This window comes from Leptonotus elevatus, chromosome 2, assembly GCF_054856555.1.
Source record: "Leptonotus elevatus isolate MCC_2025b chromosome 2, RoL_Lele_1.0, whole genome shotgun sequence".
Lineage (NCBI taxonomy): Eukaryota > Metazoa > Chordata > Actinopteri > Syngnathiformes > Syngnathidae > Leptonotus > Leptonotus elevatus.
The window spans coordinates 25,530,656-25,548,662 of record NC_141240.1 but is presented as its reverse complement, the minus strand read 5'-3'; the positions used below and the strand labels follow the sequence as shown (position 1 = coordinate 25,548,662).

The window sequence follows — 18,007 nt, the reverse complement described above, 5'->3', positions numbered from 1 at the left end:
TACAACCTTATACCATTATGAGTGACATTTTTTATTATTCTTAAGATTTCTACTCCCCAATCCCTCCCGCCCCCTTGAATCCACTCCCCACTGGCATTTTTAGTGGTGGGTGACCTCGCCACCTTGTCTCGGTGGGCTGGGACAGACGCGGTTGGTTAATAGACGTCTCAGCTGGATATAACAGTCACCTCAGGAACGAGGTCGTTCGTATGGCTTTAGCCAAACAGATAGAGCTGAGTTGCTTGATTGATGTGAGAATAGGAAAAAATAACCTGCTCCACACCAGATTTTTCCCCTCCCACTGGTTTTACAAATGCTACACATAGGTGAGTGTGATGTATAAGGCTACGTTCACACTGCAGGGTGTGATGCCCAATTCGGATTTCTTGTTAAATCCGATCTTTTTATGTACCATTCACATTACAACAACAAATGCGACATCTAATGTGAACGCAACGTGCCCGTGATGCGACGTCGAGTGACGTACACCCAAAACAACGACGTCACATTGCGGTGTTCATAGAAGTAAATATTGTCCCGACTCGCAACGCTTTACCGCTAGCCAAGCCACTGAGGCAGGCGACTTTTATCAGTGTCATATGTAAATTTAGCTGTGCCATGGCACGCTACAGATTGGTGGACTGGTGGACTCGTTTCGCGGACGTGTTAGGAGTTCGATTCATATGTCTTGTCTGCATACATTATGCAAATTCAGCTGTGGGAACGCCCGCGCTCCTGGTTGGTGGACTGTTTTCACGCTCGCTCCTGGTTGGCTGCTGTCATCGGCTTCCTCGTGCGTCAGTTTTGAATGTGCTGTTTACCAACAGCAACAGAAATCCGTCTGACTTATTTTTTTCATCTCATGTCGCCAGAGTAGCGAGGTTGGAAGTGGTAATTTAGGGGAAATGAGTAGACACTCCTTGACCTCCTCATTTTATTGAGAAGTCTACCAAAGATGACGTCGCATCATCGCCGTTCGTGATGAACAGTCTGCAGGGCTGAATTTCTACTATCGCCACACAGGTCAAATTTATGCTTCATGTTTCAAGTGTGATTAAAAACAAATAACTGTCACTCAAAACAACTTGTCGTGTCAGTAGTCTCCCTTCCAAGCACTCTCTCCCCCCCTGCGCAGAGCGCATATCAGGCTTTTGATGATGTATGAATCAGATGCGTGCAGATGAGCGTTCACAATGCATACGCATCGCATACATATCCGATTTATATCCACATATGAAAGAAGCCCAGGTCTGGTGTGAAAAAATCGGAATTGTGTCGTTCACACTGCATGAAAAAATTTGATACTTGTGAAAAAATCGGAATTGAGCTGCAGTGTGAACGCCACACCAACAGCATTAGGTAATACTACTACTGTAGTTCGGTTCTCTGGTGTGGACCACAAATAACAATTTCAATCACCTAACATTCTATCAAACTTAATATTTTTGAAAACACTGCATCTTTAGAATTTTGTGAAGGGGAGTGATTGTTGTACCTGGAGGAGTCCAAACAATTTGTGAAAGTGTTGCTCAATTTTTTCGAGTCAATGGAACAAAAATAATATGGAGCCATCATTATGTTTGTCACGCACACACATGAAGAAACAAAAAAAAATTTCAGCAGTTGAACATTGGCAGAGATGCCAGTCTTAAATTAATACAGGGTATAAAGAGTATTTGTATTATTTACACCAATGGAGTTCAATCTGTGGTGCGTTAAAGGCAACATTTCTCCCACCCTGCACAAAACTAAATTGCCCATTGCCACCAAATAGAAGAAAAGAATAAATCAGAGATTAATAACTAGTAACATCAGAGGTTTCCAGTTGAGGCCCAGGGACTTTCAAAGGCACCTTGATGAATCTTAGAGGGTATTAAAGGAAATGAGCATTGTGGGAACACCTGCGTTAAATGCAGCATGACAATTACAGATGCTATCATGGTTTCTGTTTTGTATCATTAAACTCAGCATCTTTGTTTGTTGCCTTTCAATTCGGCAGCCGATGTAAATCTACACGCAGCAGTTAAATGTTCAGTTACAAATCAAAACTCGAGTTGCTCAAATTTCTGCTTATTAGGCATAGATGCACAAATATCAAAATGTGTTGAATGAATGAATCAAGTACATTTATTGCAATGCTTCTCTAGTTCCATTTGGATTCTCCATGTAGTCCAAATGCTTCTCAGAAAAGAAATGCAACTATAACACAATATACATAACCAACAATAAAGTATTTTTTAAAGTGCAGATCCACATGCATAAAAAATTGAGTAAGATCTACCTGCTGTTTTTGATTCTGAGGTATGTCTTAATTGACGGGTATTCCGTTTCAATTCACTTTTGAGGCTGAACATTGTCTTGCTGTATGAAAAGTTGTGCTTGTATTGTTGTGTAGCTTTTATTTATTTTATTTTATTTTTTATCTGAGGCTAAGCTCTGGACAAGTTCTCCTAAAATAGTGAAAACAACAAGCTCAAATAGGCCTGACAATCAAGTAATCACAATTAATATAATTAAAAAACATCTAACTGCTCTTATGCGGTCCTTCAATCTGATGTGTTTGGGATACATTTTGGATTGAAGATCCTTCCACATGGAGAGGCAGCTGAGGGGCAGAGCGGCTGATAAAAAGGCAAGTCCACTATCGGGATGCACACCTGATAACGGACAATGCTCACCGACATCACTTCCTGATTTATGGCTGCACTGACCTGAGAGTAGCTATAACGATAAGCAGCACTAATTTGTATACAGTTTGTTTTTTCTTTTTTAAATATATAACATTACAGTGTACCATTTATTCCTGGGGATATGTTCCAGACCCACCTGAGATATAAAAAAAAAAAGAAATCTGGGATCTAGGGTAGCATATAGTTTTACCCTTCCCAAATGTTTTAAAAATATGAAAATCATTCAAACAGTAACAGTAACTCATTAAACCTTTCTTTAAAGGAATCCTTCATCACGCTTCAATCACGCTGTTAAGAAATGTGAGACTATATATATAGTATAAGATCACTTAGAAGGAACGAAAATTCACACTTCATCTAGCTCTTGCAGGGCGATCCCAAGGCATTCTCAGGCCTGCCACTAGAGATACGGTAGTCTCTCCAGCATGTACTGGTACTGGGTCGTCCACGGGGCCTCCTCCCAGTGTGACGTGCCCAGAACCCCTCATTAGTGAGGCATCCAGGAGACTTCCTAATCAAATGCCGAGCCACCTCATCTGATTCCTCTCATTGCGGATGTTTCTCTTTCTGTGATCACGACCCACTGCTCATGACCGGCATAGATGATGGTGGGAATGTAGACCAACCGATAAATAAAGAGCTTTGCCTTTTAGGCTCAGCTCCATCTTCACCACAACAGACCAATGCAGAGTTCGTGTCACTGCATATGCCGGACCAATTTGATATCCCACTCCTTCACTCATGAACAAGACCTCTAGATACTTGACCCTATCCTCTAGGGGCAGGATTTCATCCCCAAGCTCGATTGAGCTCTCTACACTTTTCTGACTGAGGACTATGGTCTCAAATTTGGAGGTGTCGATTATTATCCAAACTGCTTCACTCTCTGCTCCAAACCACTTGATTGAGAGTTTGAGAATGTGGCTTGAAAAATCTAACAAAACCACATCATCTACAAGAAGCAGAGATGCTAAACTAAGGCCACCAAACCCGATCTTCTCATGTTCAGAACGAGTGACAACACACTCTAAAAACAGTTGGGTAAAAAAATAACCCAACTATGGGTCAAAAGTGGACCGATCCTGTATTTGGGTCAATTTGACCCAACTTTGAGTTAAGTAATGGGTCTTTAAGGGCGCACTCACACTAGGGCTATTGTACCGTGCCCAAGCACGCTTGCTGCTTTAGTCCGGTAGTGTGAGCGCAATCGATCCGCGCCTGAGTACGGTTCAGATCCCCATTTTAGCATGATTAGGAGAGGTGGGCCAGAGAACGGTACGGTTGACCGCACATGTGCACAGCCACGGCGAGTAGTCGCCGCACGAAACGTAACCATGACGTCACGTACGTACGTACGTGCGACGTATATAGCGAGCGACCAGAAACAATGGTACGAAATAAATGGCCCTTGTGTGAGTGTGCCTTTAGTGTAAAACAGGTCACAAACATTGGTCGCATCCTTTACTTGGGTCAAAAAATTGGGTCATTTTGTTTAGGAAAATGGAATGGAATGTATAAAACTACCCAGAAATTTGGGTCAAATTGACCCAGAAAGTGGATCGGTCTTTTTTTTTTTAATCCATTATTGGGTTAATTTTGACCCAGCTGTTTAGAGTGAATATCGCACTAACCATCATGATATTTAATTAGCTGTGTCAGGTTATCATGAAAGTCAGCTATCAGTCCAATTATTTAGTCCAGTTCTTCAAAATTAATGGAATGTGTGTTGTTTTGCTGAGAAAATTAAAAACGTTTCTGTTTGTGAGTTTGAGCTTTTTATAGAGCCTAGTTCAAATATCTTCACTGATGCCAACAATGCTCTTGAGAATTTTCAGGACTCTTTTCATCCCTGTCCTCGGATATGAATCTGTAAAGATATAACCCTTTTTTTTTCTTTTTTCTTTTTAGAGTCTTGTTCAAATGAACACAACTTGCCTCAGGTAGACTCTGGTTGTGTGTTACTATATCAATTTGGAAACTCAGCATTTCTCTATTCTTAAATCGTTGCTACTACTTTGCTACATTAAGAACACACCCTTTGTTATTAAAAATTATCAGCCATACACTGACTGGTTTTATTTCCTTTTAGATGAGGCCTGTGCCAACTGCTCTTTTGGAGCAATCTGCGACGCCCAAAGTGGACAGTGTGTTTGTGCAACAGAGTGTGTGGAGTCCCACCAGCCCGTATGCGGGAGTGATGGCATGACCTACACCAGCGAGTGTGAGCTGCATGTGCGGGCCTGCAAAAAACAGATGGACCTGCGAGTGGTCAGCCAGGAAGAGTGCAGTAAGTAATTTTACCCGCTAAGCCGATTATGTATGAATCCTTTAGGAATGAAAAAAAGATATATGTTCATCATCAACAAAAGGTTTTGTGTTTGCCCTGGAAAACTCCTAATAATGGTGAGCTTCACTGACACTATGCAATTTTTTTCCCTTGTGTGTTTTTCAGAAACTTGTGGCAACACTGTGTGTGCCTGGGGCGCCCGCTGTGTCCAAAGTAAGTGCGAGTGCCCACCGTGCTCCGGTGAAGCGTTCTCTCCAGTGTGTGGAAGTGATGGCACCACCTATGAAAACGAGTGTGAACTCCGCCTGTCCTCGTGCGTGCAGAGGAAGAGAGTCGAGGTAGCGAAAGCTGGCAGCTGCGATGAAGGTAGGAAATGGACTTTGAAATAGCGTAATTATGTTAACCAACCGGCCGTTCAACTTGCGTAATCATCTTAATCAGCTGACCTGATGTACAGTATTCTGTCATCTGTGCCTTTTTTGCTAATGGAATCACATGCAACCCACCGCATGCTAATGAACTGGAGTAGGGAGAATGAGCTGGAACTGTGTGTCCATAAATAAAGCCCATCATGGGGAATGGCAATTAATTCTGGCTGATTAAAAGACTGTCATTTGGACATTTATAAATAATTTTGTCAAGCTTAGCTTCTTTTGTTGTGTGGATTCAGAGATTCCAGCACATGCACTATGCTGGTTTGCATCTAAAAATATCTTGAAACGGACATAATAGGCGCCCAATCACTCAATGGATGTTAACGCAATCAAAAAAAACAAAATATTGAGCTCAGTTTTCAAAATGAGCGAATATTTTTCACAACCGCAAGAAAATTACAACCATCACTGCATACAAAGCTTTGTACATTAACTCATTCACTCCCAGCCATTTTCACTGAAGCAACCCCCTTTGCTTCTGGCTGTTTTACTGGATTTTGACTGATTTTGCAAGACCCACAGAATATTGTGATCTATTGCTATAAAAACATGGAACCTACCAAAAGAAAGATTAGAGTCTCTTTCATCAGGAAAAAAAAGTATATTTCTATATTTTTCCGTTTTGCAGCAATTAGCATAATAATATAGTTTTATATAATAAGTTTCATCATTATTCACATGTTTAAAACATTGGGGAAAAGAGCTTTTTGCAACATGGCCCTGGTTGATCTCTTATACTCTGCTGCCACCTGATGGCCGAAACATATAAATACGTTCATGGGACCATGGCAATATTTAAACTAGAATGTTTTTTCTATGTTTTTGGGAGAAAATGAGTTAAAGATATACAAAAACAGACAGATCAAACAATAAATGAATGACATATAAACAGCTAATACCATAAAACACTTACACAGAGTCTCATTCTGAGTCAAAAGTCAAAGAATAAAAACATGTTTTAAGATGAGTTTTAAAAATGGACAGAGAAAGCGCTTGCCTAACATTTAGCGGGGAGGTCATTCTAAAGAAAGGGATCGATGATGGAAAAGGCTTGGTCATCTCTGAACCGTTGCTCAGTTGTCAGTACCTCCAGTACCTGACGTGACACACCGGGAAGGTGCATAGCGGTGGAGGAACTCGAAAAGGTAACGTGGGGCGAGACCATTTAAAGTTTTAAAACAAATAAAAGAATCTTAAAATGAACTCTAAAATAAACAGGGACCGAGTGAATTGGAGTTACGTGCTCTTTCTTACAAGCAACGGTTAGTAGGCGAGTTGCAATATTTTGGAGACGCTTCAGGGAGGACTGGCTGACTCCAAAATAAAGTGCATTACAATAATCTAGCCAAAATATAAGGAAGGTATGGATTACACGTTTTTTTCTGCCGCGGTATTAATAAAAAAATAAGATTGTATTAAAATGGTTGTATCTTAAAGTGCATAGCAGCATTCTGTTTAGATCTGTTTTTTCTTCCATCTTTCCTGATCTCCTTTCCCCCTTACCTTCAAACTTGCTTCCTTATTTTACAATCCTTGCTATTTTTGCTTAAAAGTACTTTTCGGCCTTCCTTCCTGCGGTACAAATCCACCGTCTTTGTCCTTTCCTCAAATTGTTTGACGTTATTTACGGTACCTATAAAAAAACAAAAGTGAATTTTAAAATGTGTTTTCAGTGCCTCCCTTAGGGTCACCCTGTATGTAAAAGAAAAGTAGAGCAATCAAATGAGCATGGAAATTGTTGCTGATCTGTATTATTGAGACCTAATTTACAACTTTTGTGGTCGTTGTATAAACATATGCAGGATCATAAACAATTGGATAATAGTTTATTGTTGTGTTTGAAATATTAAAACTGAACCTAATCTTGTCAGTGGCTGTATCTGTTTAACTGCTGTTCCTTGATTTGCGGTGCAATTTTACTATAGACTCTTATATTGAATGACCATCAATTTGTTTTTGCTCTGACTAATAAAATGGGCTCTTGTTTCTGAATCATTTTAGGAGCCCTACTTATCCAGTTACTCTTTCCTAGTGCATTTTGCATAGTTCTTAAGCCTGTAGCTCAGTCTGTCGTTCTCGTGTAGTGTTGTATTTTCAATGAATTAGATCTAATTCGGTGAGCAAATCATATCTGGATCGGCGCTGACAGAGCCAGGCGGCGATATCACATTCCCTTCCTCAAGTGCGACTCTGCATGGAGCAAAGAGCTGTCCTCTGGCTGTCATGCAGATGGTGGCACGCCGTTCCCCTCGTGGCTTGTGGGTGATCACAGCAAGCAGACAACGTGTGAAGGGGAGCAGATTACTCCTGCCAGCAGGAGGGTTGGGTGGTAGCTGCGGAGAAGAAAAGAGGGGGCAGGTGGAGGATGGTGCAAATAGACATGAGATGAATCCACTTCCATTTATACAGCTTGCCACGGGTGTTTCTTTTCATTGCCCCCCCCCAACCCATCCCCCCACCCCCCCCCCCCCCCCTCTCTTTCTCCGACACCCTGGGTTCCTTCATTGCCATTGTCTACCACATTGGCCGGGGGCTTGTGAGGTGACTAATGATGCCAAAGCCTCTTGTGGTAGATTTAACATCATTTCATTGACTGAGAGAGTGAACTTTTTTTTATGTAGAGCATGAAGAAATGCGCAAGTGTGTCCCCCGCATCACACTCTGGCATTCATCTCCCGCTCCAGCCACAATGTCTGCTTGTGGCCCTGCATCAGCCAGAGACCTTCGCCTCCCCCGAGGGGCACCACTCTAGGTCGTGCTGCCTGATGGTTTAGTTTTTCTATTTCATTCTACGCCTAGTTCAGACTGTCCCCGAGCATCCACCACTTTCCATCATTTGCTCATTTTCATTCAGAGGCTCACACAATAGAATCGTGTCTCTTTTTTGTGTTCGCTCACTGCCGCCGCCTGCCTTGTCGCCCACTCTAGTCTCTCTCCATTTTGCACTCTTTTCTATCAAAAAAATCAGGCCCCTTGGGAAGAAAAATGGTACAGACAGCACTTGAATTGGCTGTGATCGATAAAGTTATGCAGGGAGAAGCACAAGGTATGTCTTTCTTACTTGGTCTTACAAACCCATCTGTAAGAAGTGCAGTGTTACTGCATTTGTTATTATCCTTAATATTGTTTAGCTCTTAGTCACTCGGTCAATTAGTTAAAATGGGCATAAACTGCAAATTAAGTTTTTTTTCCAGCCTGATTCCTGCCCCCAGAAATTTCAATCCGAGTAATATACAAGCCTTGGAAGGAATTATCCATCGTGCATTTCACTGGAACATGGGGAATAATTGGGAATTTCTGGCATAGATAGAAGTTCATTGCTTTGTTGTTAATGTTGCTTTTAGCATTATCATACAGAGTCCAGAGTGTCTTCTTCTTTGTTTTGACAGTCTTCAACAGTTTGCACTAGATGACTGTGTGAGCAGTTGAGCCATATGTTTCTCAGTCCATCTGGAAAGTGTCCGTACTGGAATAGTTATCTTGGAATTTAAATTGGTTGCAATTACATTAGCACATTCTGAATTGGTTTTCTGATAGTAATAGTTTTACTCTTGAACAGGTTTAATTTGCATTATTTGTTATAGGAGAAATTATTTTCAAACAGAGTACAAACAAATTTGAGGCATCCCAGCGTCTCAAGATTGTGCAGGAAGGTAGGTAGGTGTGAATTATGTAGGTATAAAAGTCTTCCATTGCATGTTAAAATATGAAAGTACAAACACAACCTACTATCATAGTTGAAAACTTGTTTAAACACATAATTTAGCTGCTGAATGGGTTTCATAAGCCGTTTCCTTTGCACTCAATCTCAGAATAAAATCCTAGAGACTATATTTGCTCACTCTGCTACAGACAGCAAAGCTACTCATCTAATACAAATGTACCCACTTCTTATACTTCAAATCTAGGATATAAGACCAGGGAAGAGGTTCTTCAAAAACTCCTCTTTAATTTTGCTTGACAAAACCAAGGGCAGTAAGCATAAAATGGAACTTGTTTTCTCTCAGCTTTAATTTTGCAGTAATGAAAAATGACTGCCCCCTCTGTCCACCTTACAGGAGAATTTATCACCTGTTTAATTTCACACTCGGATTGGCCTATCTTTAGTGTATTTTCACCACTCGGGAAAAGTGGCACATGAGAGCAGTGCATGACCTACGCTGGGGGTTAAAAGGCGGTTCTCGTATGAAAATGCCAACGGAAGACCTTAACTGAAATTTAAAACATTATTCCTAACATCACACTATAACTTAATACCTCGATGCCATGCCTTGTCTGCATAGTTGACAATATACCTGCCTGTCATGTTAAAGACTGGAGTTGATACCCAGATGAGGAGTTTGGAAATTTCTGAGTATTTACCTAACCAATTGTATACATATACAGTACCTATAGCGCTACTGCTTCGGTTTACTGTTCAATCTGGATTGACTGTATTGGAGCTACAACAAGCAATTAGAGGCATTTGCATTTCACTGATAAAACATGTGGTTTGAGTTTATCTTGGCCCTGATGCATAGATGCCACTGTGTTTTGGACCTCAGCAGACTGAATGGCCTGACTAATGTGGTCAAGCAGTCACATCCGCCTCTATTATTTCCTTGTCTAGCGCTTCGACACTCTTAGAGACATTCCAGACAAAAACATCCTCCTCTATTATTGACATTGTCAAATGCTCAAAATGATTTTTTTCCTTCCCTCTGCGTATTTTGTATGCTATTTATTTCCTCTCCCTCACCTCACCACTGAATCTTAATAGAGCTCCTTTTGCTAAATAGACGGAGGGTTTCGACTGGATTGAGTAGCAGTGACTGGATGGGCAATGCAGAGAGCTGATGTAGTCATCTTGGCCGGGCACACATTAATTGAAAGGTTCTCCAGCTGCATGGTGGGCACATCAGAGAGCAAAAGCTAATTAGGACTCCCCCGTTTGCCTTTCACTTTTCTATATTCCATTCCTGTGTCTTATCTCTTCTATTTATTTGTCTGGGAGAAGGAGGCTTGAGTGGAATACCAATTGGCTTCGTCTGCATTTCTCTTTTATTGTGTACTGCTGAGCTTGCGTACACCGGCGCAGGGGCAAGTGGCCAACCCTGGAATGGCTGTGCTTTTATTCCATTCTCTTTCTGCTCATTTGACTTGTTATAGAATGTACTTGGGAGAATGTTGTATAACTCCAGAATGCCACAAATTAGAAGATTGAACTCTCTTTGAAGCTTACATTAATGATGGCTAAGCTTATTCTGACATGATTTTAGAGTGCATCTTGAGAAATTTCTGTGGATTTTGTGTAGTCAATAGCTTCTTCCCTTCCACACCTCTCCTGGTTTCCTGATAATCTTTTGTATTTTTAGTGAAATCTTGCTAATTGTATCCTACTATTTACGCAAAGGTACCGATGTATAAATGGTCATCAAAACAAACTCTGCATACTTCGGTTAAAAAATTATTATTTTTTTGCCGCATTGAAAGCTTTTAGTTGGATGTTTCCCTTTTTTTTTTTGAATGACAAATTTGTTTCAAATGAACTTTGTGTTTCCCCCTCGGGTGCTTCTCTTGCATGCGCTCTCCATCTGACATTAACTCCATCTTTTCCAAGCTGACTGCTTTCATTCCTTGCCTTCACACGCTTTCGCCTATTCCCCCTTCAGGAGTTTTACTCGAGGTTTGTTGTTTCTCCTAAACGAGTCCCCAAACAATCCTGCAGCTTCACTTTCTTCCTTCTTCGTTGCCGTTTTTAAGACTTGGATTTATCGCCGTGTGCTAAAGTTTATACAGCAGCTGCAACAGCAGTTTTGTGATCCCACCGGTCGCGGTCATGGTCTGAATTATGGGGCGTTGTTCAACATATGGCGAATCTGAGCACCTCGTTGACTTATAGAAATGAACCAATAAAATTTCTTCCAAGGTCACCGTGAAGGATCTACTGGGACAACTTTCTCACAAGTCTTGGGAGATTTAATTAGAAATTAGGAACTCAATTACCTCAATGTTGTATTTAGTTAAATTCTCATATCTGAAAGCAGGCAGCCATAAAGCTCTCCTTTCCACCATTTTTTTTCTGCACAGTTGGTGGCCAAGCTTTTTTCTGTGGATTCTCTGAACTCAAACACCATCGGTGGCAGGGCGCTTGATTTGTTTCAAATTAATTTCCCCACTCGAAAACAAGTATTAACCCGCTCCAGGGCTAAATTTAGGCTGTGAGAAAACTTTTAGCAACTGTACAGTTATTATCTTAACAGTTCTTCAATATTCTTGAAAGTGTTAGTTTGAAAAAGAGTATTTGAATTAGTTCCTTGTTTCCATATTACAACTCAAGAAAGCCATTTCAGCATGAGTTTCACATTGGCTGCTATCTCACCTGTTTGTTCCTATGCAAATTAACACTATGCCTATGATAATTGTCTTGCAGACTGTGGCTCAGGAGGGTCCGGGTCTGGCGCGGAGAGCTGCGAACAGGACCGCTGTCGCATGTTTGGAGGCTCGTTGGACGAAGATGCCGAAGAAGACCGATGTGTGTGTGACTTCATTTGCCACACTGTGCCTCACATCGAGGTAATGATTGATTTTTTTTATTGGTTGTGAACTTAATTAATAGCTCCCTCAGTTACATTAGTTTGCCAGTCAAACTAGATTAAAAAATCATAACCAGTTTGTCAAATTGTTACCAATGAAGGTGGTCTAGTGTAGTTTATTTAACCGCTAATTGTTCAAATATATTAAATATTAATTGACCACTTATTAGCTTGCTGATACAAATTCAAATTATTATTACAAATGAAAATATTCACCATTTTTTGTAACTTCCTACCACAATGGTATAATAACCGCAGGCAGCAATAGTATTTATGATTCATAATACATTGTTGATTTCTCTGTGTTTCACGTGAAGGTTTGTGGCTCAGACGGGAAAACTTACAGTAATGAGTGTGAGCTGAAGAAGGCCATATGTGAGAGACAAGAGCAGTTGACAGTTCAGCACCTGGGATTGTGTGCAGGTCTGTTTTTCCTCTCAGTGCATCTCCAACATTCATTGTCATTGGCCATCCCACATCTCTCGCTCTCTCATGTCATCCATTGATGGGGAAGGATTAATTAGATGTCTTTGCTGTGTTTGGAATTTAGTATATAGAACTGTAGTCTTGAAAAGTATTGAGAATTTTAAGATGGATACCTTCCATGAATTTACTGTAATTCACAGGAATTAGGTGAAAGCCAATGGCAGTAAGCATTTTGATTTGCATCTACCATGCTACGTAGGCTGTGCATCAACGTTGGGTCCTGACTTGGGGATCAACACACTCTCGTTGCCTGCAACTGCGTTTATGTTTTAGATGAGTCAAATCGGCCGCTAAACCGCGTAGGTTGCCGTCGTCCTCCTCCCAAAGTTAAATTGAGTGCACCGTTTAGTGTGTGACTGGAAGCAGAGCAAAAGCCACTTAAGGGATTTCATGTGATCATTTCGGTCTGTTTGATTCCCCGTGGGAATAAAAGAGAGTAAGTTGGAGAGCGAGGGAAAATTGCCGGTGTTTCACACCCATCCCTCGAGATTGTTCTGCTTCCTAAGCTGGCCTCTTTGGGCTCTGACTGTCACGCTTCTCTTCCATCCATGGATAATCAATCCCTTTTCCAAAGAACCTTCCACGGGCACATGATTGCTGGGCTCTGCTCTCCCATTGGCCAATGGTATGAAACTCGGACGTTGGGAGATTTCACTGGCCTTCAGATTAGCTATGTTGAGAGAAACTTAATTTGACCTCAAATACTAAAGAAGCATCAAAACATGCTTGGCAGAGCATTGAAAGCCTCGCTATTTTGTAGGAATAGAAAAAAAACACGTTTTGCAAAGGATGCCAGAGGTTTTATCAGCTGCATTTGCCTCTTATTTCAACTCATCCTTGCGAATCTGGATGAACGATTTCTGGATGGGGAGGGGGAACAGTTGTTACTAGTTTAATTTTCAAAACCGGCTAACAAGTGTCATAGAAACTCAAAAGTTAAAACCACTTACCGTTGTGCAATTCTGAAGTCTCAGTAAATATGTCTTTAAAAAAATGCACCTCCAAAGTCTCACAAAATCTTGGAGGTTTTTGTTATGCCGTACTTACTCCAGTGCTAGGGGTGTTATGAGAAATAAACATGAAGAAGAAAATATACAGGCAATGACATTCAAATCAAAAAGCTTCCAGTTTCACCATATGCTTCATAACTTAAGTTGAATACAATACAATTATATACAAAAGAGTCATTCGTCATTGTTGTAGAAACAATTAAACTCCGTTTTGCAGCATTTCTTTTTTGTAAAAAGTACCAGATCACCAAATGACATACAGAATCAATATGTACAAATACACAACAACAATATGTACCCAAGTGCACGGAATAGCAGTCAGCAGTTTGCCAAAGACCTGCAAGCACGTATTGATGCAGAATGTAAACAATGAGGAATATTGCATTGGGTTGTAATACGACTCACGGAAAATTCTGAAAAATTAAAGTTGGTTAAGCTTATGTGTTTTATTATTTTTATTTTTTATTATGGTACCCTTTACGTAAAAATGGGATGATATCTCAAATTTAGCACATGAAAGCCACCCACAGTGCATCTTTGTGTGTTAATATTTTTACGTTTTAGTATTACCACAAGCTTATCTTTACACTTGTATTGCAGTTAAAATGTTCTCGAAATCAACTACAACAAATTCACTATCTACTTGAGGGGTTCAATCTAAATATTAGTGACAAGCTAGCAAAAGCAATGCAGCGGACCAGGACAATGCGAGAGTAACATAATATGTCACGGAGCAAGTTCAACTGGGTCAAACAATGGCAAGTGAAAACCCTTGAAGGGCAGTAAGAACATATGTGCTCAAAAGTTCGACTCAACCTCATAGGCTCAGCAGAGATACTGTAGCTGAATTGAGCTGAGGAAAGTGGCAAGTGAAATGAACCATGACCAACGGCCATCCCTGGAGCTGGATAGTACTGGAAAAGGAGCAAGCCCAGTCATCACCATTAGGCCGAGACTCATATTCACACTAGTAAGCAGTGTGATTTATGACCCCTGTATCTTCAGCCCCACGATGGCAAATGAGCAGCCAAGAAAAAGAGATTGAGAGAGGGAGTGATCTCTGTTTTCTGTCTGTACCATTATATTTCGCTGTAAAAAAATATGGTCTAAATCATCAGATGAATATTTTGATTGATATTTTTGCCTTGGCCGAAAACAAATGGGTTGGGCACCAAAGACTTAGGTAGGCTTCATACCAGAAAGTCTACAAACTGAAAACAAATATATAAGAAAATGTTTGCCTTCTAGCAGGTGCAGCAAGGTAGATCAATATCATTGCTTTGATTCTTTTTATCAGTCATATTTACACGGGCACTTGTTGCTAGGCAGTATTCAACTATTATAACTCATATAGCCAGCAAACATCATTCAACACTTTATAAAAGTTAATATGATAAATGTATCCAGCAGGGATAACTCATTTAACACATGCCCAGCCACTTGTTGCTAGGCAGAATTCACATATCTGAAGCAAAACAACCCCTTAGGCCAAACATTGTCATTCACTTCCACAAGGCTTAAATGTCAAACAAGGGGCTGACAACGCTGTGCAGGTTCAGGAGACACATGATGGGAAATTATGCTATATTCATAAGAATAAATATTATATATAAGGATTGTATACCTTGCGATTGGCTGGCAACCAGTTCACGGCGTACCCCGCCTACTGCTCGAAGCCAGCTGAGATAGGCTCCAGCACCCCTGTGACCCTTGTGCGGAATAAGTGGTTAAAAAAAATGGATGGATGGGTGGATTGTATACTTTTTATTTATTTTTATATTCCAATTGAATTACTGTATTATATCTAAACACGCTGGAAAACACTTGCACGTTCCATTGTCCTTTATTATTGTCCTTTTTTTACATGTATGTTTTCAGCACTGCCGGTTGGTCTGTTGAAGGTTACTGCATCCTTAGACAAAGAAGCGCCATACAAACTGAGCATAGAAAGACCTTTCTGTCTAGCAGTAGCACCGTATTATGCAGCATGTCTGTTGTTTTGAGGATGTGGAATGGCTGAAGGGCAGTATTTCCAATCCTGTTATTTCTGACAGGAACAAATGAAGAGAACATGCCTCCAACTAGGTTCTAAATGTCAGTTGCACCGTTGTTTGTTTTCACTGAAGGTGGTAATAGCATCATTTCCTCCTGATTGTGAGCCATTGTCAAGGAAGTCACAAATGGATTTTTTTTAATCTTAAAGCCGACCACTAGACCCACTTTATATGTTTGAGCCAATCTGTTTGTTGGCAAAGAAGTTGCAGTGATTGTGTTACTGTGCCGTTCCCTCCATACAACTGACAGCACAATTTATTGTTGTTCTTTTGCTCACGGTGACATCCCTCATCCTCTTTTCACCTTTTGTTTCCCACCTCATCTGTGATTTCAGCCACATCGCTGCCGGAGCCCGCCGAGTCCCAGCACTGCTCTCTGTCTGTGTACGGATGCTGCGCCGACAACTTCACAGCTGCCTTGGGAGTCGGACTCGCTGGTTGTCCGAGTGAGTCCTTTTCTATGTCCTGTTTTGTCACCATGGCTGTTTTTTTAAGTTAGCAGAATTGTGAAAAAAATGCTTAGCCTATTCCTACTCACGTTTGTGTATTATCCCAAATATGTGTCGCTTAAGCTAACATTTTGCTAACAATTTGATACTGCTGGACTTAGGAATGTCTGCACTCAACTGAGTTTGAGTCACAAGGTTCAAATAAAGAGTTCAGGAAGGTTCAAGTCACAAGGAAGTAACCTCGCCAGCCAGATTGATAATTGTGATTTACTCGAGGGAGTTCTTCACATTATCAATCTGGTACTTCACTAGGCAGACCCGTTCGGGAAAGGTGGGGCTTGCTGTGCAATACTTCGAGCTGATTGGACGATGCGGCATCTTTGCACATTTAGTTTTTGACCAATCAAGGCAAAATCTCATCTTTTGTCTCGTCTTGGGCTATCATCTTGAAATGGACTATCACGAATGGAGTTTCCTTTAAGCTATACTTAAATCCATGTCTTTGTTGCTCAAAAATGAGAATGCTAGCTATTCCTAATGTGGTTGTGTAATCTTATGGTATTGCCCTTATAAGGGCACAAGACTGCAGCTCTCACATAGTGTAAAAACATGTGAGGGAAATAGTGTTTATGGGGAGTTATATTTATGTCAGCTCTCCAATGCTCAAATGTAGATGAATGTTTAGAACAGCTTTTTTGTTTAGAACAGCTTTTTTGTTAACTTCTAGTCCGCATGTGAATAAATAGTGACATGAGAAATGTGTTCAAACTCAAAACCTTGTTGACGCTGAACATCGAGGCACACCGTAGTGTTGGCTGTAGGCACTATCTTTGAAAAGTAAATACTCTTGATGTCATTTTGACCTCGAAAACCTATTGAATATACCTATTACGCAACCCTAACTTATCACACATTTAACAACAGAGGTTACTTTTTCAGTCATGTGGCATTCTAGTAGCTTGTAACATATTGAACATGAAACCTGTTTTGCCACCTGAGCTTCCCGCCGGAAATGCTGGAAGCGTTGCCATGCATAAGATCCATTGAATTAGGAAAATGGGACAATGAGTGTCTATTGTAAAATCTCGACTTTGGTGTAGAATGTGGCTGAAAAACACAATTTGAAACAGGGATAAACACGGATTTAGTCGAGATTTAGCTGACTCTCTCCACCGTCTATTTGTGGAGCGCTGATCCTTACTAAATCCACAAACTCTCCTTTTTTAGTTGCATTGTGTGAGAAGAAGTACCTGAAATAAACAATGTATTGTTGAGGAATTTATTTTGTTCTTGTTGTTGTGTTGTCCTCAGGCACCTGCCAATGTAATGTGTACGGCTCCTACAAGGGTACATGTGACCCAGCCACTGGCCAATGCTCTTGCAAGCCGGGTGTCGGCGGGCAAAAGTGCGACCGCTGCGAGCCGGGCTTCTGGAACTTCCGCGGTATCGTGACTGAGAACATGAGCGGCTGCACACGTAAGCCTTTCTCTTTTTTAGAGGTTTTGAATGGCCAAGTAATGCATGAGTCGCATATATTATGGAACATTTTGTTTTGAATTGTACGTATATATAATTGGGTCTGTCGAGTATCTGCCCACCCATCAAGTGAGCAATTGCAAAACAAGTAAATCTTTTATTACTTGTCTATTTTAAACCGTGTCGAATTTGCTGAATTGTATTGTCACAATGTTGCTAATTTACATAATATCACTGCCACACCAAACTTTTCAGCCTGTCGTGCCAGCTAGGCTGAGCAAAGATCCTTGCTTAGCCCCAATGCTCTAGATACACCCTGGTTGTCATGGTAACAAACATCCACTCAGCAACGCCACCGCAATTGGATACTTCAATCGCTTGAGACAGGATTGCTTCATCAAAACATTCTAATTTCAGCAAGGCAAAATAGGGGCTGAAAAAGGGGGCTTTATTTCGTGACCCTTAAGTTATTTTGACGACATGCCATAAACATGTTATTAAGAGATGTGAGCAAAATACAAATATATACATAATAATATACAAATA

At 40.8% G+C, this 18,007-nt stretch overlaps 1 protein-coding gene across 5 annotated transcripts in view; it reads left to right on the top strand.

Moving 5' to 3' along the window:
* Positions 1-18,007, top strand: part of agrn (agrin) — a 247,915-nt gene that overhangs the window by 163,476 nt on the left and 66,432 nt on the right. For all 5 annotated transcript variants that reach the window (XM_086067097.1, XM_086067093.1, XM_086067094.1 and 2 more), the window contains 6 exons: positions 4,780-4,977; positions 5,143-5,343; positions 11,824-11,966; positions 12,304-12,409; positions 15,872-15,982; positions 17,297-17,461. In XM_086067097.1, coding sequence (XP_085923223.1) covers positions 4,780-4,977; positions 5,143-5,343; positions 11,824-11,966; positions 12,304-12,409; positions 15,872-15,982; positions 17,297-17,461 — 924 coding nt within the window. The remainder of the gene's footprint in view (positions 1-4,779; positions 4,978-5,142; positions 5,344-11,823; positions 11,967-12,303; positions 12,410-15,871; positions 15,983-17,296; positions 17,462-18,007) is intronic.